General features: G+C 39.1%; 1 protein-coding gene and 1 long non-coding RNA gene across 4 annotated transcripts in view; one reads left to right on the top strand and one right to left on the bottom strand.

Moving 5' to 3' along the window:
- The window catches only part of ANKIB1 (ankyrin repeat and IBR domain containing 1), a 167,111-nt gene extending 143,936 nt beyond the window's left edge, over nucleotides 1–23,175 (top strand). Inside the window, exons 12-20 of one of the 3 annotated variants that reach the window (XM_074945934.1) lie at nucleotides 3,952–4,086; nucleotides 6,984–7,070; nucleotides 7,166–7,232; nucleotides 8,411–8,556; nucleotides 9,794–9,972; nucleotides 11,389–11,440; nucleotides 16,395–16,488; nucleotides 18,447–18,580; nucleotides 18,920–23,175. In XM_074945934.1, coding sequence (XP_074802035.1) covers nucleotides 3,952–4,086; nucleotides 6,984–7,070; nucleotides 7,166–7,232; nucleotides 8,411–8,556; nucleotides 9,794–9,972; nucleotides 11,389–11,440; nucleotides 16,395–16,488; nucleotides 18,447–18,580; nucleotides 18,920–19,672 — 1,647 coding nt within the window. In that variant the 3' untranslated portion in view covers nucleotides 19,673–23,175. Of the gene's footprint in view, nucleotides 1–3,951; nucleotides 4,087–6,983; nucleotides 7,071–7,165; nucleotides 7,233–8,410; nucleotides 8,557–9,793; nucleotides 9,973–11,388; nucleotides 11,441–16,376; nucleotides 16,489–18,446; nucleotides 18,581–18,919 lie in introns of all 3 variants that reach the window. The other 2 variants (XM_074945935.1, XM_074945933.1) reach the window with 2 other exon arrangements.
- Nucleotides 8,322–23,292, bottom strand: part of LOC141983154 (uncharacterized) — a 50,184-nt gene continuing 35,213 nt past the window's right edge. Inside the window, exon 3 of the long non-coding RNA XR_012638309.1 lies at nucleotides 8,322–8,518. This is a non-coding gene — a long non-coding RNA (uncharacterized LOC141983154). The remainder of the gene's footprint in view (nucleotides 8,519–23,292) is intronic.

Here is a 23,292-nt window from a genome sequence, read left to right as displayed (position 1 = left end):
AGCTAATATGTCCATTTAATAATGTCAGGTTTTCAGATTAAGAAAGGGGTATCTGTCACGACTCAGGTTTCAAACACTTATTTGTGTAGGTCGGTTGGCTTCTATCAAAATGTACCTTGGGTTAGAAAACAGTTCTTTCTCTCTTTTTCCAGGAGTCTGTCTCTCCATACCATGCAAATGGCTTTTTCTTTCTGCACCCATTACATATTCCTCCTCACTTTTTTCCTCTGCTATATTTAGGGATTTTGTTGTTTCTGCTACCAGCAGAAACAGATCCTGCCTTGCCCTCACTGGTTCATTCTAGGTTTACCATTTATCTTTTTCTTTCTTCAGATGAGCTCAACTCGTGCCAATAAGATCAACTCAACAATATTTCAAGTGTTGCATACTATAGGCTTGATTGGCTTTCACCATTAAACATAAGTTAGTGTCGCTACTTCAGTTCTACCAGCATTTGAGGTACTAACTAGGGACCAGATTCTCCAGTCTGCTAAGAACGCTTTGCACCTTGTAAGCAGCACAAAGTGGCTTTAAAATGGCTAGAGATAACTGGTGTTGAATTCCCCTTCTCTAGGGGAACTCTCCATCATCAGAAAGCTGATAGAGGCAATTCTGCTACTTCCTGTACCAGCCTCCCCTCTTCCTTACATAAGAGGAGGGGGAAGGGTTATGTGAGCTGTATTTCAGGGCTGGGCCCCATGGTGGAGTGGAGCTCCTTATATACTTGTTCATCCACTTGCGTAAGTTCTGTTACAGACTTTAGGCCTTTGGCGGCAGTTAGAGTAGTCTCCCTGCTGCTCTAATTTCTGCCAGATCCTAGTGATTGAGTATTAGAAAATCAAAACTGGCTCCCTGCAGCTGCCACACTCCATTTTATATGTCCACACAGCCCAAAGTGCAGAATTGGGTCCTAAGTGTTTAGGACCATGATTTTGAGAAGTCATTAGTTTTTCACCAGACTGTCTCTTTATTGGCTGTCATTTATTCCTTATATACTCTAAATCAGTTCAGGATTATTCTTTCTGTATCCCTCCAGGTCTTCTAGCATTCTTCATAATATCAAATAGATGGGGAAGCATAAGATTTGTAAAGGACATAATAGGGGAGAGACCTCAGTATTGATGCAAAAAAAGTTTATTAATAAAACAATTATAATGTATTATAATTTTAGGTTATTATGTAATTGGCTTCACTGTTACTGAATATTAGGCCACCGTTATTTTCATACACAGGATGCTTGGAGAATACGATAGCTCACATGCTTATGTTTTTTGGTTAATCTGGGTTCATTATAAAATAATGAAATGTTCAAGCTAATTAAGGAAATTCCTAGGAAATGTCTGCATTCTGTCATCAGTGAGAACAAAGTGTCAAAGAGGATGACACCACCTTGCCCGTAAAACTATATTTATTACCTTCGTGTGTGTTCACAGACTCTTGTATGCAGCTTTATAGCTTCTATTTTGTTTTAACATTCTGTACTATTTTCTTTTTACATTATCCTTTGGAAGATGTATATAAATGTTAGTAATTGGGATTTTGACCTTGTATAGAGTATTTTATAAGTGTCTTTAATTGCAAATTGTGAATGTACAACAAATAGTAGGTTGTAAATCTAGGAACCATTTGCTCAAAAGGCAAGCAACCAAGAAGACTCATTTATGGTTGAGAATGAGTCAAAATCTTTTATGGAAGATATTGGTTACTTCTAACTCATGTTTCTACTCAAAGGTGAAAACCTTTGTTGTCCTTCAAATGCTTAATATGTGTGACAGGGTTGGTCCGGATGGCTACAGGAGAGTAATAGAAGGCAGATATGGTAGCCCCAGGTTAAGTAGGTCCCTTTTCCCTGGGTAAGGTAACAGGGAAGGTTCCAGAACAATCAGGAACCTTCTGGAGACAATTAAGACAGACAGGCTGATTAGAACACCTGCAGCCAATCAAGAAGCTGCTAGAATCAATTAAGGCAGGCTAATCAGGGCACCTGGGTTTAAAAAGGAGCTCACTTCAGTTCGTGGTCCGCGAGTAAGGAGCTGGGAGCAAGAGGCGCTAGGAGCTGAGAGTGAGAATGCATACTGTTGGAGGACTGAGGAGTACAAGAATTATCAGACACCAGAGGAAGGTCCTATGGTGAGGATAAAGAAGGTGTTGGGAGGAGGCCATGGGGAAGTAGCCCAGGGAGTTGTAGCTGTTGCACAGCTGTTCAAGGAGGCACTCTAAACAGCTGCATTCCACAGGGTCCTGGGCTGGAACCCGGAGTAGAGGGTGGGCCCGGGTTCCCCCCAAATCCTCCCAACTCCTGGTCAGACACAGGAGGAGTTGACCTGGACTGTGGGTTCATAAAATGGCCAAACTGAGGGCTGCTGTGAAGCTCCAAGGCAAGCAAATCCGCCAATAAGCGCAAGACCCACCAAGGTAGAGGAGGAACTTCGTCTCATATGCTATAAGCTTATTTTGACATGTATATTTGCAAATATTGTATATGTAAATGCGGGCCTTCATATAATCACTGCGTGATATCATTATATGAAAAGTAAGATATTTTACATACAAATATAGCTAAGCCATTTGATGCTATAACTGGTTACTAATGTAAGAAGCCATTTGAGTATAGAAATTATTTATATTAATTGGGAAATTAGTTAGTTACCTGGCAATGCGTAAGCAGCTCCTTATCAAGCTCTTAAAAACAAGAAGAAAATTTCCAAGGATGGTACAAAGAAAAGACAATACTTTCTTTGACCATTTACATTTAAATACTCTCTTTAAGAATCTTTTATATTTAAAAAGGCTGTTTTAAGACCTGAAAGACCTGAAGACTATTTTAAGAGCTGACTATTTCAAGAGCTTTTATTATAGGAAATAGGAGTATTTTGACTCATTTGAAACATAATTTCTGCTCCTGTTAAACACTGACGGATCTAAAGGGATAGCTCAGAAAATGACTTGATTTAAAAGAGAGAGTTAAAACTTTAAATATCAAAAATCAATATACCCATAAAGCTGAAGAAGAATAACAGCTCTGCTACATATGCAATAGCAGCTTTAATATTCACGAGCTGAAGATGGTACCAGCACAATCCAATAAAGATGTTGAGCCAATGGAAGATGACAGCAGCTGATATTTAAATCCAGCTATACCCCTGAAAGAGGTCTGTCTTCCATCTTCAGCGAGGCCATGGAAAAAGAAGTGTATAAATTTCTCTGAACTGAAACACATTCTCTTATGCTTATACCCTTACCCTTATGTACTGTTACACACGCGTGCTCACCCTAAAGTAGAATATCAAAGGGCCAAGGAAGCTCCCCTCCTCCAGCTTCTGGAGCCTCTGCTCACAGCCCTGAGTGTTGACCATGGAACAGCTGCCCAACCTCTCCCACGAAGCTGCTGTGGCAGCAGGGAGCTACTGATAGGGATGCAGAGCAAGGAGAGCCTTTAGCCAAACCTCCCTCCATTCTGCAGCCTTTTCTATGATTAGCTTATTATCTCTGACAATTTCAAAACTTTTTCCAAAACCTTTGAGTTAAAAAAAAAAAAAATCATAGAAACTGACTCTGCCCCACAAACAGTTTCAAACAGTGACAAACTGATATTTTTCAACAGAAACATCATGTTGATATATTCCCATCCAGCTCTACTCAACATCTCGTTCTGTGCATCCACCTCAGACTTAATTTATAGAATGCAAAGCACTCCTGCCCTATGTCTGAGAATCAACCAATACTTTTTATATGGCACCATAGACCTATTACAATGTATACAGCAGCTTAGAATACATCTGCTCGGAGGGTCCTTGGCCATTTTCTTTTGACATATAAACATACAGGGGAATGTACTATTCCTGTGAATTCTGTCCCTTCAGTTGGTTGTGGTGGAATAATGATGCAGTACTGGAAATCTGTAATATGATTGGATGCAGGTATTAGTTTTGTTTTCTTCTTCTTTTGAAGTGCAAATATGACTTTTGCTGGATTTGCCTAGAAGAATGGAAGAAGCACAGCTCTTCTACTGGAGGCTATTACAGGTGCACTCGCTATGAAATCATTCAGCATGTAGAGGAACAGTCCAAGGAAATGACAGTGGAGGTAGGAGATTAAACTGTATTGGCTACAATAAAATACTTAGGCTGTAATTTTCTGTCTTGCCTAAGATTCTGAATTGGTGTTCCTGAGAAGAATTTATTAGACTTTAATTTTCCCCATCCTAGGTCCACAATGGGAAAAAAGTGAATTATAACTGTAAATATCATATTGAGATAATAGGAGGAAAATACTATCTGGCTTGTGTTATACTGGGAACAAAGACAACTGGGTTCTCGATTCTGGTACTAACAAACTGTGTGATGTTGGGAAAGTCACTTCATCTCTCTCTACTGTGGTTACCATTCTGTGCAATGAGTGTAGTAGTACTGTAATTACCCTCTGTGCTTCAGAGGACTGTTATTTGGCTTAATCGATGTTTGCAATATACTTTGAGGACCACTGCTTAAAGGTTGCTCTATAGCAGGGGTCAGCAAACTTTCAGAAGTGGTGTGCCGAGTCTTCATTTATTCACTTTAATTTAAGGTTTTGCGTGCCAGTAATACATTTTAACATTTTTTTTAGAAGGTCTCTCTCTCTATAAGTCTGTATATTATCTAACTAAACTATTGTTGTATGTAAAGTAGACAAGGTTTTCAAAATGTTTAAGAAGCTTCATTTAAAATTAAATTAAAATGCTGATCTTACGCTGCCAGCCCACTCAGCCCGCTGCCAGCCTGGGGTTCCTAGGCCGGCAGCAGGCTAAGCGGGGCCTGTGGCCGGGACCCCAGCTGGCAAGGGACTGGCAGCCAGAACCCCAGACTGGCAGTGGGCTGAGCAGGGCTGGCAGCCAGGACCCCAGACCGGCAGTGGGCTGAGCGGCTCAGCCCGCTGCCGGTCTGGGGTTCCATCCGCTGGCTCCTGTCAGCCCCGCTCAGCCCGCTGCCGGTCTGGGGTCCCGGCCCTGCCCACATAGAGTGGGTACCTACCTTCTCCCTGGTTCTGGCCCATTTTCTTCCTCTCTCTCTGCACTGAGATGAGGGTGGGAGTGCACTGAGCACAGAGCTGGGGGTGAAGGAGCAGGCTGGGGGTTGGGTTGTAGGGTCTGGCCAGGAGCTAGAATGAGGGAGGGGGCTCAGGGTTGGGGTTTGGGTGTGGAGTGCTTACCTGGGCAGCTCCCATTTGGTGCGAGGGGTGCAGGAGCTCCCATTTGGTGCGAGGGGTGGAGGTGGGAATGTGGGGGGTGCAAGAGTCAGGACATGAAGTGTGGGGGGTGCAGGAGTCAGGGCAGGGGGCTGGGGGATGTGAGGGGGTGCAGGAGTCAGGGCATGGGGTTTGGGGGGCTGGGTATGTGTGTGGGGTACTGGAGATAGGGCTGGGGTTGTGGGGGGGTGCAGGGGTCAGGGCAGAGGGCTGGAGGGTGTGGGGGGTGCAGGGGTCAGGGCAGAGGGCTGGGGTTGTGGGGGGTGCAGGGGCAGGGCAGAGGGCTGGAGGTGTGGGCTGGGGTTGTGGGGGTGCTCCCAGCCCCCCGCCCAGAGCGGCTCACAGCAGGGGGCTGGAGGGGATATGCCCTGATTCCACTCCACGGCCCCATCCCCACCTCTTCTCCGCCTCCTCCCCGGAGCAGCGAGCACGCTGCGGCTCCGCTTCTCCCCCTCCCCGGCAAGGGCTATCAGCTGATCGGCGGCAGGGAGAGGAGGAGAGCCAGGAACGCAGCACACTGGGGGAAGAGGCCAGGGAGGGGGGAGCTTGCTTGCCCTGCAGCAGCAGCCAGCAGGACCAAGCTTCTTCACCCTGCCCCCGCGGGGGGGCGGAGAAGAGCGGGCCAGGGCAGGCAGGATTTTTAATGGCACTCTGCTGCCTGCCGGGGTCCCAGCCTGGGTTCAGCAGCAGGCCATTTAATGGTCCCAGCCATTAAAAATTGGCTGGCATGCCGTCTTTGGCACGCGTGCCATAGGTTACCGACCCCTGCTCTATAGGCACAAAATCTCAATTCCTCAGTTCTGATGGCTGTATCTGTCAGACTTCTGATTTCAAAACATTACCTTTCTGTCTGATTTAGACTATTCCTGGGGGAATTCTGCACCACTGTGCAGTGCAGAATTTTGCAAAAATTAATGTGCACACAGAATTTCCTTTCCCCCACAGAAATGGGCTACAGTGCTGCTGGCCACCACTAGGGGCCACTGGACTCGGCAGAGCCCAGCTTGCACATAGAAGACACTGCTGTGGGGAGGGGGAAAGGGAGGGAGCTGGAGCATTCCCGGCAGCTACAGTTCCTTGAACACTCTGAGAGAAGGACGCGACTTGCAGGAAACTCCACCCAAACCTGGGATCGAGCATCAGGCTGTTTTTCCCTCTGGATCCCTGGGGGCGGGTGTCTAGGCTAGGGGACCCCTGCAGCTGAGCTCTGGGGCGGAAGGGGGTGTGGGTGTCTGGGAGAGGGGGCCCCTGCAGCTGGGCTCTTGGGGGAGGGGGACAGGTGTCTGAGCTGGGGGCCTCTGCAGCTGGGCTAGGGAGGGAGGAGCTTCAGGTGTATTAGCTGGGGTCTGGCCCCGCAGCTGGGTTTGCGGGGCGGGAGGAGGAGGTGAAACAGGAACTGTGTTGTCATAGGGGTTTCTTTAACTCTCTACTCTTGGAAGAATTTTTTGTGTGTATGTTTGTATTGCTACAGACAAACTTGCTGAAAGGTATTTTGAAATAAATTACCAAAATAATTGAAACTGGTGTGATTATATAGTGTTATTTTGACAAATAAAATTGGCAGAATTTTAAAGTTTTGTATAATTCCTCCAGGAGTATGTCTTAAACAGTACCCATTACCATGGTATTTTGTGTATAAATGTCTAATGTTCCCAGCTGAAACAGCTGACTATAGTTTTGTATTTGCTGATGATTGTGAAAATAATATAAGTCTAATAGACTTTAAATGAATGATTCATGTTTGAGTTCTTATTTTCTAGGCTGAAAAGAAACACAGACGATTTCAAGAGCTTGATAGGTTTATGCACTATTACACGAGGTTTAAGAACCATGAGCTCAGCTATCAGGTATGGTCCAAACAGTTTCTAGTAAATTTTTCCCCACTTTATTAGTCCAGAAATTAGATGAATTTGTTGAACTTTATTTTTGTCCCTTTTTTTAGTTAGAACAGCGCCTTCTAAAAACTGCCAAAGAAAAGATGGAGCAGTTGAGTAGAGCTCTCAGTGGAAGTAAGTAGTTTGTTAGTATTTACTGATTTATAATGGTGGTTTGAAGTCAAATATCTCTTTACACTAAAAGAAAAAAATTTGTTCTTCAGATTTTTCTTTACTTATATTGATGCCTACAAGAAATGATATATTTCAGACTGCTACTTCTGTACATTTAAGGCTTTGAACTTTCAGCCTTTGTCAGTCCTCAGTTCATCTTGATAACTTGAGTTTGAGTCCTTTGTTGTTAAGGAGATAACAATTCTCTTTCAGTGTTTATGTGCAACAGCCCCCCACACCTTATTCCATGTATTTATTTAAAATATGTGGGAGAAGGGACAAAACAAAGTTGAAATTGCTTGAGGAAACAGTGAAGTATGAATTTCAGACTTTTAATGGTATCTTACATTTATGTAGTGACTTACACTCTGAAGGATCCCAAGGTGCATTAGGAACTACAGCATGTATTCAATATAGAAAGAATCACTTGCTTCTGAAATGCAGTCACCTTTAGGGTGAGGAAAGGTGATTTGATTCAACCAGTGCACAGCACAGTGCACAACTTGTTATATGTGAATCTGTTCTGCATCAGTTTATTTTCTTACTCTGTAGAGAAGTGTACCCATAATAAAGAAATAGTCTTGATCCTCCAGTGAGCTCTGCGTGTACGTAGGGGTTGCCCACAAGGAGCTCTTTGCAGGATCATGGGCATAAGTCTGTATTGAAACTGTATGAAGACAACCTGCTATGTCACCACCTGCAAGAGTGGAAATTCAGACCTGGTCAGGTCGTCACTGCTGGCAGTTTTACCCAGCTGGCCCAAGTGAGCAATCTTATCTGTCCTTCTGGATAAGCCTTTTATTGATAGGGCTCATTAGAGCCTATTACACAGTGTAATTTCTCATTCTGAAATGTTAGTGTAAATAAAATGTGGTAAAAGCTTCTATTAGGAAGTAGAATAAGCATATGAGACGCTAAATACACCCAAGGAATAGATCACTTGAGTTAGAGAGAAGCTAGTGATACATAGTTAGTTTTTTTACCATAACCACACCTACCCATTTACAGTATGGACTGGATTTTATTTGGAAAATATTTCTGATCTTACATAACTTGTACTTCTTTTGGGGGAAACTCTCATAATAAAACTACTGAGGTCAGCAGAAAAATGTTTTTACAATGCTTGTGTTACTGTACAGCTGAAGGAGGCTGTCCTGATACCACTTTCATTGAAGATGCAGTACAAGAGCTCCTAAAAACTCGCCGCATTCTCAAGTGTTCTTATCCATATGGATTCTTTTTGGAACCTAAAAGCACAAAGAAAGAAATATTTGAACTTATGCAGGTAAAATAAGTATGTTTTGCTTTTTATGACACAACTAATTTTTCTTGTAATACTAGTTATCCATATGGCATGTTTTCTGACTACATAAAATTCTTAAACTTAGTTCAAAATGACAAAGATGTGGGAAAAAATGTGTATAATGAACTATTTATTTTGCTGTAACATTAAACTCATTGTTGGGTCAATATGACTTTGAATTCTGTCTTTAGAGGTTTTAAGGCTACAACCAAATTAGGGGGAAGGGAGTGAAGAATAGTTTTGGCAGGATTGTTTAGTCTATAATACACTTATTTTATTACAAATATTTTATTGCAGCTTTAAAGACAAACAGATTCTTAATGAAAAATATACACTTGTAATTCAGCTTTTCTGAAGATATATTAACAGGATTCTCATTCCTGGATTCGGTTGAGACCAGCAGATCTCCCTCAATTCTAAAATAATTTTGATTCCTGAGGGCACTGGCTTTGGGTATAGTGCAAGCCAAGCCCTGCATTGACCATCAAATCTCCTTTCTCTGCTGGGTGTAAATAATGTCCTCTAAATGATCTACTCAGTCCCTTCATTTGCACAGGAAGTGAAGCTCCCTAGGATGATAAACCAATACGAAATGATTAACCATATCCAAAAATATACCCCTCCCCCCCAAAAAATAGAATCAACACATAAACATTAAAGAAGATACCTCCCCATAGAGTTTGGGAATTATGTGGTGAATGAAAGTTATGTCAGAATGATGCTTTTTTCAACAGACAGCCCCTTTCTTGATGGCCAATCAAGAAGGAACTTTCTGGAATTACAGGGCAGTATTTATTACACCCAGCGGGGGATGGCATGCAATGGCCACTAGAGGGCTTGGCTCACTATACCTCACAACTTTATTTATTTATATGTATTTCCATAGTACCTAAGAGCCCTAGTTAAGGACCAGGACCCATTATGCTAGACACTATACAAACACAGAACCACAAGACAGAACCTGCCCCAAAGAACTTACAATTTAAGAACAAGATGGGATGGATAAAGACAAATGGGGAGTACAAGGAAACAACGAGACAGTATTGGTCAGCATAATTGGCATGGTCTTAGCACACCTCTGCCCTCAATGGTAAAAATTCTTCGAGGGCTGAGGGAGTTCCATCAGTTTCTGCATAACTGCAGTTATGCCAGTTTTTCATTTAACTGTTTTATTTTGTTGTAACATTACGTGGTACACTTTGTTTATTTTCTGTTGCAGACAGACTTAGAAATGGTCACTGAAGACCTTGCTCAGAAAGTAAACAGGCCTTATCTTCGTACGCCTCGTCATAAAATAATCCGTGCAGCATGTCTTGTGCAGCAGAAGAGGCAAGAGTTTCTGGCCTCTGTGGCCCGGGGAGTTGCCCCTGCAGACTCACCAGAAGCTCCAAGGCGCAGGTAATTTAGGCATAAAAAGCGTGTGCAAACCAAAAAAGTTCAGGTTACAGCTACCAAGCTCTGTAAACCCACCCCTCAAACTAGTGCTTGCTTTGACATACACCTCAAGGCAAAATAGAGCTGACAGAATTTTGTAGTTGTAGGTCACTGGCTCAACAAACACTTCCTTCATTTGATTCGTGTGAAATTACATCCTTTCACTTTAAACTTCAGCATGTGAAACTCCGTTAAACTGCCAAGTGTCTCTCACTTTCATTTTGGAACTGAAAATGAGGAATCTTGGCTGACTTTTAAATTTGTAATGAAATCCAAAACCAGGCAGGATTTTCACCAGTGGTTTTTTTTTTTGTTTGTTTGTTTTTTTTGGGGGGGGGGGGGGTTGCCAACTCTTTCCACACAGGTGCAGTTGCAATATTAGCATGGGAGATAGAGCCCATGCTTTGGTAGAAATCCACCCCTGGAGTTTAGGAAGTTGCAGAGGCTGACTAGATCTGTGTGGGGAAGTCATTGATTTCTTCCTCTAGCTAGAAAGCCAAATAATCTCATTCACAGTTCCTATATTTTTTATTAGATTGGCATTTTCATTTCACTCTTATGGCACCTTGTGGATGACAACTCAAATTGCTGTATACACTTCCATTGCAGTCTGGTCATCTGACAAGTGAAAGGTGTTAAACTGAAGACAGCTTGTTAATAGAATAAAGATCTTAATAGAGTAATGTGATCGATGGAACTGATTCAGAGAAGCAATATTTTTGCTACTCAGTGTTCTGTTTAGATTACATTTTAATTGTTTGAAGTTACTGGTAGGTTTGGTGTGTGTATACTATTTTATCCCCACATTTCTCTTCCTTTTCTTCTCGTGAAAGGATGTAGACCTAAAAATCATTCTCTTTTAGTTTTTTCTGTTTTTTTTTAAATTACATTAAGATATGCCAAGTTGTGAATTACAAGAATAGTTAATAATAAGTATAATTATAATATATATGCACCCACTCAATTGTTCTACCCTCCGAGCCATTGTGACAGTGAAGCATAATTTGGGTGTAATGATTCTTTCCCAGTTTAGTCAGTGTACTAGATATGAATTTTTATAGTATAATTCACACCCAGTTTTTTGATCTCTTAATAGCTAGCTGAGTACTTGTGGCCTCGTTTCACGTCCTGTACTTCAAAATAGCCACTTAAATACTTGGCACTCACCAAACACTATTTAAATTACTGCTGAGAATAATTTTCAAAATCCAGAATTTTAAATAATTTACTTATCCAATCTTCTGAAACATTTTTATAAATGTATGTGTTAACCACATGAGGAGTTCACCTCAAGGTGGTTTACAGTTGTAGACTGCGGGAGCCATTGTTCATACTTTATTCTGCTAATAAATTACATGATGTATCTAATTTAATTTATAGCTTTGCTGGTGGAACATGGGATTGGGAATATTTAGGATTTGCATCCCCTGAGGTAAACTATTTCTTTTTTACATTTTTAATGTCGCTCTGCATATTATAGGAACCAGGGTGTAATTCTGTTTTGCATGGAGAGATTCCAGATTTTGTTTCATATTGTATGGAGGCTTGCAAGGTTGGGTTTAAGCTTTCCATTTTCTTTGCTTCACAATAGAAGGAAATATATGCATGGGTAATTGGGCAGTACCTAAACAATGAGTCTTATGAAAAGACAGCTCTTAAGGATGGCATCAGACCAACTCTTTTGCATTGTATTTTTTCCAATCTCAGAGCAAGGCAATAATCTATGAACAAAACATGCCTGCATTTGGTGCAAGATTTTTATAGTAAATATTCAAAAATCTGTATAATTAAAAATATACTTTTGAATGCAATACCAGTCCAACAGAATTTGACAGAGAACCTAAATGAAGTGGCACACTATCTTCCATTCTTTACTGATTTAACAATTCAACAAAAAATTAAAGATTTAAAATTAAATGTTCTGTTTAAATTTTAAACAAATATTATTCTGAATGTAAAAGTAGTATTAAAGAGGAAGGAAACTAGATAATTTCTGATATAATTAGGGCTGTCAAGCAATTAAATAAATTTATTGCAATTAATTGTGTGATTAATCGCACTGCTAAAGAATGATAGAATACCATTTATTTAAATATTTTTGGATGTTTTCTACATTTTCAAACATATTGATTTCAATTACCACAGAATACAAAGTGTACAGTGCTCACTTTATATTATTATTTTTGATGACAAATATTTGCACAGTAAAAAAAACAAAATAAATAGTTTTTTCAGTTCACCTAATACAAATAATGTAGTGCAATCTCTTTATCATGAAAGTTGAACTTACAAATGTAGAATTATGTACAAAAAAATAACTGCACTCAAAAATAAAACAATGTAAAATTTTAGAGCCTGCATGTCCACTCCATCCTACTTCTTGTTCAGCCAATCGCTCAGACAAACAAGTTTGTTTACATTTGCAGGAGATAATGCTGCCTGCTTCTTGTTTACAGTTTAACCTGAAAGTGACAACAGGTGTTTGCATGGCACAGTGGTAGCCGTCATCGCAAGATATATTTACGTGCCGGATGCTCTAAAGATTCATATGTCCCTTCATGCTTCAGCGTCCCTTCCAGAGGACACACGTCAATGCCGATGACGGGTTCTGCTCAGTAACAATCCAAAGCAGTGTGGAGCGATGCATATTCATTTTCATCATCTGAGTCAGATGCCACCAGCAGAAGGTTGATTTTCTTTTTTGGTGGTTCGGGTTCTGTAGTTTCCACATAGGAATGTTGCTCTTTTAAGACTTCTGAAAGCATGCTCCACGCTTCATCTCTCTCAGATTTTGGAAAGCACTTCAGATTCTTAAATCTTTGGTCAAGTGCTGTAGCTATCTTTAGAAATCTCACATTGGTACCATCTTTGCGTTTTGTCAAATCTGAAGTGAACATGTTCTTAAAATGAACAACATCTGTTGGGTCATCATCTGAGACTGCTAGAACATGAAATATATGGCAGAATGCGGGTAAAACAGAGCAGGAGACATACAGTTCTCCCCCAAGGAGTGCAGTCACAAATTTAATTAACGCATTTTTTTTAAACGAGCGTCGTCAGCATGGAAACATGTCCTATGGAATGGTGGCCGAAGCATGAAAGGGCATACAAATGTTTAGCTTATCTGGCATGTAAATTCCTTGTAATGCCGGCTACAAAAGTGCCATTTAAATGCCTGTTCTCACTTTCAGGTGACATTGTAAATAAGAAGCAGGCAGCAGTATCTCCTGTAAATGTAAACAAACTTGTTTGTCTTAGCGATTGGCTGAACAAGAAGTAGGACTGAGTGGACTTGTAGGCTCTAAAGTTTTACATTGTTTTGGTTTTTTCAGTGCAGTTATGTAACAAAAAAAATCTACATTTGTAAGTTGCACTTTCATTGTAAAGATATTGCATTATGGTACTTGTATGAGGTGAACTGAAAAACACTATTTCTTTGTTTATCATTTTTATAGTGCAAATATTTGTAATAAAAATAATAATATAAAGTGAGCACTGCACACTTTGTATTCTGTGTTGTAATTGAAATCAATATATTTGAAAATGTAAAAAAGCATTCATAATAAATTTCAATTGGTATTCTATTGTTTAACAGTGCGATTAAAAGTGCAATTAATAGTGATTAATTTTTTTAATCGCGATTAATATTTTTGAGTTAATTGCGTGGGTTAACTACAATTAATTGACAGCCCTAGATACAATATTATGTTAGTCATGTCACAAATAATATCACTTTTTCTGCAGGATGGACTACTGCTGACAGGATTAGAAAAAGCAAAATACAATTTTTTAAAACAATATTTTACCATTTATACATGGTGGAAGAATATTTATGTGATTGTCAAACTGCACTGCATATAATATGTGCATTTTCCTTTCAAGTTTTCCTTTCTCTCCCTAACTTGAATTAAATATTTCGGGGGGTTTAAATCAAACCGTGAGGTTAAAGGAGAAATCTCACTTCTTCATTTTTCTTACGAGCCAGTCACTTTCAGACACACTGGAAAAATACCAGGTCTTATAAAACTCCATTTTCTATATATTTCCTTTCCTATTGTTGCTGGTTAGCAATATGCTGTCAGAAAAAACAGCTTGCTTCTTATAGTGTAATCAGCTTGTTTCTCCTGTCCAATTCCTTCAGTTCTTCCTTTGTTCCTACATAATTCAGTGTTTTGTGAGACAGAACTATATCTGTGATGTTACAACAGCCCAGGAGGAACAGGGTAGGAGAAAAGGCAGACTAGAAAAGGGAAAGCTTCTGTTAAACAATAAGTAACATGGCAGTCATGTTTAGATGACAGTTGATTAGCCGTTATAATTTGCCCAAATATGACACCGTCTGATTTAAATTGGATCCTTTGTACCTCAGCTGCCAAAGATACTTGCAACCACCTGAGCTAAAGGAATTCTGTAGCTAAAATAATTGTCCTTTTTGTATTTTCCATTAAACTCACTAGACAAACTTTTTAGCACAATTATGTATTTTTACTGATACCAAAGTAAAATATTTGCATATACCAGATCTTGTTACCACAAAATTCTACCCAGAATAGAGAAAATTTGAATGTTTTCAGTAAAAAGCACTATATTTAGGCCAGTATATGAAAATTCTACTTTTCAGTGCAATAAAATTAAAATCTATATTGCTAAAATATATAACATCTTTCTAAGTAATCAGACACAAAATGATATCTGTATGAGTGGAGATATCTGTCTGAAGCACAAATATATTAAAGAAACAACAATTATTAAAAAGGCCATAAGTGAAATCTGTGACCTTATTGCAAACAGAGAGAAAATTATATTTTATGTAATATCTGCAATGACTTTCAAATCTTAATACTTTATGGACTCGTTTCTGATCATTCTCAATCCCCATGGTGGGTGTGTGTATATTTATAAATTAATATGGATCTCTTTACTTAAGGAATAGGTGTATATGGTGTAAAGAATACTAAGTCAATTGTTAGGCATCAAGATCTGGAAATTAAGGTCCTGCTGCTGCACTTGAATCAGTGGAACTTCACACAGGAGCAAGAGTCTGCTAGCATTGATCCTATTGTGGTGAAAGTGCTTACAGCTTGTATTTGTTGTTAATGTGTAAGCACCTGGGATGAAACTCTCCATAGAAAGAACTGAAGAGGCCATGAAGTAACTGTCTGGACTGTTGGTCCTTTCTAAGTTTCTTTTATGTTGCAGAGCAGCTGTACAAAAGGAGGCTTAATGACCTTTTCCAGGCCACGCAGTACAAGAGAAGCTTTGGAGTAGGAGTTTCCCAGGTGTAAAGTGCAGGGGCTGACGGAGAAAATAAGTTTAGTATGTGTTTAACTAGTTAGATTTGTTTGAAATTGGTGTGAATCCTAGAGAGAGACAGAAGTTGGAGACAGCTGCTTCTTGGGGCATGACTGTGGTGCCTTACCTGCAGTTTCTGATAAAGGGAATTAACATCTAAGTGCAGTTTTTTGCCACCTCTGTTCAAGTAAAACAAGATTTGTGTACATTTTGTAAATAAACAAATCACACTAAGAAAAATTTGCAGTCCCTACTCTGATGCCCACACCCACCCTGACTTGTCAAAAGTGTTAAATAAGTAGGTACGATGGCATGCCTCTTTTTATCCCTATGCAGTGGATGAAATCCACCCCAGTTAGAACATAAGAACGGCCATACTGGGTCAGACCCCAAAGGTCCATCTAACCCAGTATCCTGTCTTCCGACAGTGGCCAATACCAGGTGCCCCAGAGGGGATGAACAGAACAGGTAGTCATCGAGTGATCCATTCCCAGCTTCTGGCAGACAGAGGCTAGGGACACCAGAGGGGCACAGACCAGCCACTTTGTACCACAGATTTGTGTTAGCCCTGCAAATGTAAGCCGCAAGTCAGTAAAGCACTTTAAGCACATGCATAACTTTACAATTCCTGGAAAACAGGCACAAATTTAAGTGTTTTTCTGGGTATGGGGCCTTAGAAGGTCGCTCCTTAATGTCTAATGTTAAACAAAAAAGAGAGAAGGCTCATATTTAATCAGTTGTATGTCTAAAAATAATTAAAATTTGGTATTAAAACTTGTAAACAAAATTAACAGAACTTGAAATTATTTAAAAATGGAGATTGCAAGTATTCAGATATCTGCAACTAGCAGGCTTTGCTCGTTAATGATTTTGTTCATTTAGGATTACCTGCTGTCTTTTTTTTTTTCTTTTTTTTAATTTCTTGCACGACAATCTGCGATTTATTTTCTAGGAACAGGTGATTTTATAATAAATGTATAAAATCACACATTTTTCTTAATAGAAAATGTACTGTTGGTTATGGGAGAAAAAATATTGCATGTTCCCCTGTATTTTGTAACCTTTGATTTATGCAGGAATATGCTGAATTTCAGTATCGGAGGAGGCATAGACAGCGTCGACGTGGAGACATACACAGTCTGCTCAGTAATACTCCAGACCCCGAAGACCCTAGTGAGAGCACATTAGGTATGTTTTTTGTTTGGCGTAAAAAAGAAAAAATAAATGTATCTCAAATTGTTAGTAGAATCCACTATGATCCTTAGTTTATAGATAGAGTTAAAAAAATTATGGTCTCAGTGCTGCACTTGCTTAACTTTACTTCAGTGTGACTACTCCTGTACAAAAAGAAAAGGAGGACTTATGGCACCTTAGAGACTAACAAATTTGTTAGTCTCTAAGGTGCCACAAGTCCTCCTTTTCTTTTTGCGGATACAGACTAACACGGCTGCTACTCTATTCCTGTACAGTTGAACATATCAATGAATCTTTCCAGGACCCTGGCCTTAGACTATCCACCCTTACTTAGAGCAAACTTATTTTTCTGTCTCTGAAGACATTTTCAGCAGTAAATACATCACGTAAGATTCTCATCCCCATACCAAGCTCCTTTATGCCTGATAAAAGGGCCAGAGTGACATAGAAGGGTTCTAAAACCCCTGTATCCACCTAATATAACATAATATAAATTCACTGGTTTTTGTCCAATGAGATATGCAGGAGAAACATGGAGGGACAAAATCAAAGTGTGGATTAAAATAATTCCAAGTCTGCAGTTTAAAATAACTGATGCAAAATTGCCACCCATTTTGGCTTTTTACAAGGTAATTTGTTTTTATGCCATCAAGTTAGTTGTGATTAAGGGACAAACTGTTGGGATCTCACTTTTATTTCATTCTAAATTTTCAAGTTAAAATGGTAAATCCTATTACCATAATTCAAAAGATTGATATTTCTCTCTACTGTGGAATAAGTTTTTTCTGACAACACTTATTTCATTTTTAGAATTTTTTTTTAAGAACAGGAATGTCACTTGGATTCACAGGGGAAGCAATAGCAACATTACTCTTAGAAATGCTGACACATCAGAGGAAAAAGAAATGTGAGCAAAATTCTCAGTTTGCAGCTGAGCTATGGTGTGCACATGTATATCTGTGACCTGCATATTTTGGCCCCTGTCTTAAATTAGAACAGCTTCATGGCTGCTCTAAATTACACTCAATTGCCACAATGTGCTAGGGGCCACTCTGCAGCTAAGAATAGAGGAAGAGAACTGCTAACATGAATTTTGACAAATAGGAAGGAGGCAGACAAGCACAAAGGGCCAAATCCAGGTCCCTGCATTAGGGGCTGAGAGGGAGTGACTAAGAGCATTCTGGCAAATCTACAGCATCCAGGGAACTCTGTTATGCCAAGGGTATTTCCCAGAGGCACTTTCCACAAGGGAAAGCGTAAAGAGGCCAAATCATGATGGAGAGTCTGGTCCCATATTTAGAAGGAAAATCTCATTTTCAAGCAAATGTGAGGAGGGGAAGAAAGATTTGTTTTTTACCAAAGTGTTCCATAATGCACGAGTGGGTTTTAGAAGCCCTTCTGCCACCTTATCCATTGACTTGTATTATTGACCATGTGTCCCATTCCCGTAAAGAGAGGAAGAATGCAATTAAGGGAGCAGACACACACAAAGGGGTAAATCAATCCCATCCTGTGCAGCCATGAAGACTCCCAAAGCAATGTAACTGGTACTGTTCCACTGTACATGAGTTGGGACTGGATGGGGGGGGAGGTTAATGTGTGCTGTGCACAGAGCAAGGCCAGAAGAACCATTTGCAACAAGGCTCCTCTTGTCTCCTCCACCACACCCCCCCCTTCCAAATCCAGCAGGGATTTGTTGGTGCCATGGGAGCAGCTGTGCAAGCATCCTAAGGAGGGGATGGGGAAGCAGTCCTTTCCTCTAGCGCACAGCCAGTTGTTGGGGCTGTGCTCTGTATTACAGGATTTGGGCCAAAATGAAGAAGAGAGCAAGATCATACACTTGAAGCCAAATTAATAAGAAGCAGGAGGTTCTGCCAATAAAAATGGGGATTAAAAATGGAGAGAGGTTTCGTGTTCATACTTAAATGTTTTTGTTTAAATTATTTTAACAGATACTCAGGAGGGTGGTAGCAGTAGAAGACACGGTACCTCCATGGTGAGTTCAGCTTCTATGAGTATTCTGCACAGCTCTTCACTTCATGACTATACCCCTGTCAGTCGCTCTGAAAACCAGGATTCTCTTCAGGTATCTTCCCTAGTCTCCTGTCCATTTGCTTTGCTTTCCTTCCTATATTTTTCTTTATCATATTTTCCTGCATCCTACATTTGTTACATGACTATTTATGGTGATGAGAGGGGTGGAATCTAGCATAAGAAAATATGAATTTACAAAGTATTGTTAAGCTACCGTAAATGTATCATCATCAAGGATAAATCAACTTTTAGAATTGATTTTAAAACTTTACTGGAATACATTTTTCAGACATTTTAAACAAAATGCAACAATATACATTAATTTTGAATCCAAAACTTGACAAAAGCAAAAATTATTTAATTTTGAAAGTGATCTTGTATATCTCCATAGGCTCTTAGTTCTTTGGATGAAGATGACCCAAACATCCTGCTTGCTATTCAGTTATCATTGCAAGAATCTGGCCTGGCTATTGATGAAGAAACTAGAGACTTCCTTAATAATGAGGCATCATTAGGAGCAATAGGTACATCTTTGCCTACAAGGTTGGACTCAGTTCCTGTAAATATAGATAACCCTAGGGCGGCTTTGAGCAGCTCTGAGTTGTTAGAACTTGGTGATAGTTTGATGAGACTAGGGGCAGGCAATGATCCATTTTCAGCTGATCGCCTTAGTTCACACCCTTTCAGTGATACAAGAAGTGGATTATACTCAGCATCTAGTGAGGCTGATTCAAGTAGCCAGGACCCCAATATTAATGAAAATCTGCTTGGAAATATCATGGCCTGGTTCCATGACATGAACCCTCAAAGTATCGCACTAATTCCTTCAGCAAGTACAGAAACTGATGAGGATTCACAGCAACATAGTATCGATGATGGGTCAGGAGGACAACCAAATCTTATAGAGGTAGGACTGGAGCCTCAGGAAGAGCATGCACTTTTTGAGGATGCCCTCAGAAATGAAGGCAGAGGAACCCAAACAGAAGTGAGTATTTCTGAAGAAAACATCATTCCAGGGGAAAGAGTGCCACAAAGTGGTGACTGTACTGGGGAAGCTATTAGCAGTGTGGATACTTCAGAAGATGTTTCAAGTCAAACTCCTCCGACCTCAAATGAATGGATTGAGCATGTACATTTGGTATGAACACAAACTAGTTTTTGATCTTAAATGGATGGCTGTTACAGATGGTACAGTATGTGGAGTAAGCATTATGAGGACTTTGATCCACATACTTACAGCTCAGTTGTAAACCACTGACATAATGATGGAATACATAGGCGTTCCCTTGAATTGAAGTTCTTTAGACTAATAATATGAACCTTTCAAGGAATATCCTTTGCATTTAATTAGGTAGTGTTTGCCTTTTTTGCTCTGAAGGAAGAGGAATAAGTAAGTTGTACTCCACATTCCTAATACATTGCACCATCTGTTTAGCCTTACGTTGGTAATCCTTAATTTGAAAGTATGGATTAAAGGCTTACACTGATTATTTTTGTTATTTAGCCTCAAATAGTTTTTTCCATTTTTAGAACTCAGTCTTTCAGCAAAATAATAACATTTAGCAGTTCATTTACATTTTGTTTTTGCTTTTCCATAACTTTTTCCTTATTTATCTTTCATTTTTTTACTAGCAGAGTGAATTGAGGTATTTTATGCTTCTCTTTAGTGCTGCTCCAGGAACAAGAAAATGGATATTCTTTTAATATTAAAATTAAAGGGTTTTTTTCATGTCTATTTACAGTCCAAATGTGCCAAACTGTGAATAGCTAACTTTAACCCAATACAACAGGTGTACAGTGTGCCTGTATCAAAGTAATCCCATGATTCTTAGCAGTGAACCACTGGGTAGCATTTCTTCTCTAAATTAAATGGCATTTATTGCCATGGTGACTGCATTTAATTAAATGTAGGCTGTACCTTAAGTTAATTAAACCTCATGCTGCTGTTAAACAGTTGTTTTAAATATTAAAATACAGTTTATTAGCAACAGCTATGCTGTATTTGAGACACTTTAATGGAAGTGCAATCATAGTTCTTTTTCATAATTTTACAATGCATTTTATGCACTAATGGTGCAATTAATTTTAATGGTAACATTTTATAAAATATAGAAATATGAAATTTTCATATTATTGCTTGTCCCACAATTATTAAAGTTCAATAATGCATTCTGTGCAACATGTTACCGTGCCTTTGCCGTAACCCAAATGGACAGTTGCCACAGTTAAATAAGTAATTCAGATTCAGTGTCTGTTCTGGAGTAACTATGCTGTTAATTGAAAAGACCTCCATAAAACCACCCATGGCCTTGCCTTTACAGTTAACAATGACTAAACGTTCAGTCAGTGTTTTTGCATAAATAACAAACACTGCTAGATATTTGTTCAATTGCACAATATTCACTTGCTGTGTGATTACTGTTTAGTAGAAAAACTAAACAAAAAAGACCCTTTCTGGTTGTTGTACTGTGAAGAAAATATTGGTTTTAGATTTGCTTAAAAGCATCAAAATTACAGTTAGTGGTAAGTGAGATACAGTGGTAAAGTATGTAATTACAACTAGAGTAAATTGTTGAAAGTGCTGTTTTACTTGCATATAGTCAAAACCTGTCATAATATAAGGAAAATCAATACACAACACTCCACTGTAAGATTTGCTTGACTGTTAGGAGATTTGTTGATATAAAAGTTTTTCACTGCCAAGCGTGTATAGGCAAGTATGATGGCAAACAAAGATAGATAGAGAGATTACTGTGAGTGTTTTGGTAACTTTTTCATTCAAATCCTACTTCTGGAACCTTGTATTCAGAAGGTTCATATTAGTAAGGAGTTATATATGAATATTTTATCTCCAGGTGCCACACAAAAATCTTTTTCTCTTTAGCAATGTCTTTAGAGAGAATGGTTTGAGGCTGTTGTTATGCTCTATAATTCCATTACATTTTCTAACTTTACCTCTAGGGGCCCCATTCTCAAAAACATTGATGTTGAACCCTTTGTCATCTTTGGAAAATACCTATTTTAAAATGTTCTATGCTATAAACTACTATAATCTAAAATAGTTCTTTAAAGACTGTCATCATGAATTGATCCAAAACTTAAAAATGTTTGACTCGCATAGTGTCCTTGAGTTGTAATTTCTGAATACAAAGATTCTCACAAAGATTGTGTATTACATTGAGATTTGTCTTGCAAAGCTACAGTAAGATATGTAAGAGTGCTCTGTGAAGATAGTGAAGTTTGTGGGTTCTGGTTTTTCTGTACTTTGTTTAGGTTGTGCAGTATATCCACTGTTTCTGTGATACTCTATTCCGAGCATGAAAATAAGCATATTAAATTTGTATTTTCTTAGTACTTTATTTTAAAAATCACCACAGTCATTCACTTTACAGTTCAGAAATAAAGTTTGGCAAGCCTATTTTGTAAACCTATTAATTTTATAATGTAAAAAAATTACTCTAACCTTGAATTGTTGTTTGCACTTTCATAGTCTATACTTGATACATTCCCACTTTATATACAGTAGGATACTACAACGATGTAGATGTTTGGCCAAAAGAATGCTGTTAATATGTAAAATTCTTTGATTAAACATTTATTACTTAAACTATTTCCCTTCTGTCTCATTACATCTTGGACTTTATTTTAGCAAATTCCGAAGATAGATTTGATTAATTTGGTTCTTAGACTATGAATATTTCATCCTACACTGTGGATGGGCGTTGCAGACCATATACAATCAGGCATTTCTTGATGCTTTAAAAAAAAAAAAAAGGATGACAGTATAATGTATGGTTTCAGAGTAGCAGCCGTGTTAATCTGTATTTGCAAAAAGAAAAGGAGGACTTGTGGCACCTTAGAGACTAACAATTTATTTGAGCATAAGCTTTCGCATCCGATGAAGTGAGCTGTAGCTCACGAAAGCTTATGCTCAGATAAATTTGTTAGTCTCTAAGGTGCCACAAGTACTCCTTTTCTTAGTATAATGTATTTAACTGAGGTGACCATATTTTATTAGAAGTTAAATTTAAGAGGGAAAAACCATCCAAAATGTACTTAATTTTTTGTTTAGTCACTAGGGGTCAGATTACTCAAGATCTTTCATCACACTGAGTAGTGTTGCAAACCACAACTTGTGCTACTGAAGTCCATGGAACTACTTATGGAGTAAAGGTATCACAATCTGGGAACAACTCTGAACATAGGGGCATATGAAGGCAGAACACAGTAGAACCTCAGAGTTACAAACACCTCTGGAACGGAGGTTGTTCATAACTCTAAAATGTTTGTAACTCTGAACAAAACGTTATGGTGGTTGTTTCAAAAGTTTACAACTGAACATTGACTTAATACAACTTTACTGTGCAGAAGAAAAATGCTGCTTTCCTTTTTTTAATAGCTTACATTGAACACAATGCTGTACTGTATTTGCTTTTTTGTCTCTGTTGCTGCCTGATTGTACACTTCCAGTTCCAAATGCAGTGCATGGTTGATTGGTCAATTCGTAACTCTGAGGTCCTGATGCATAAAGCGTAGATATTGTACTCTCTCTATAAGAGAAAAGCTGTATCCGCAGTGACCCTGCTTTTTTTTTGTACCTGAGCTCCCAAATTCCACGACCTAAGGAACACCTCCAACCCCTAATAGGGTTCCAGAAGATTAAACTTCTAGCCAGACCCTTTGTGTGAGAGGTTAAATAGGAGTATACGTATTCAGTTATTACCAAGTATTTTCCTCCAACTGGTATGCGGTATCAGCTTTTAT

The sequence above is a fragment of the Natator depressus genome, chromosome 2 (genome assembly GCF_965152275.1).
Source record: "Natator depressus isolate rNatDep1 chromosome 2, rNatDep2.hap1, whole genome shotgun sequence".
In the NCBI taxonomy this organism is placed as follows: Eukaryota; Metazoa; Chordata; order Testudines; family Cheloniidae; genus Natator; species Natator depressus.
Note: the sequence above shows the minus strand (reverse complement) of the source record. Positions and strands in the feature narration are given on the sequence as shown.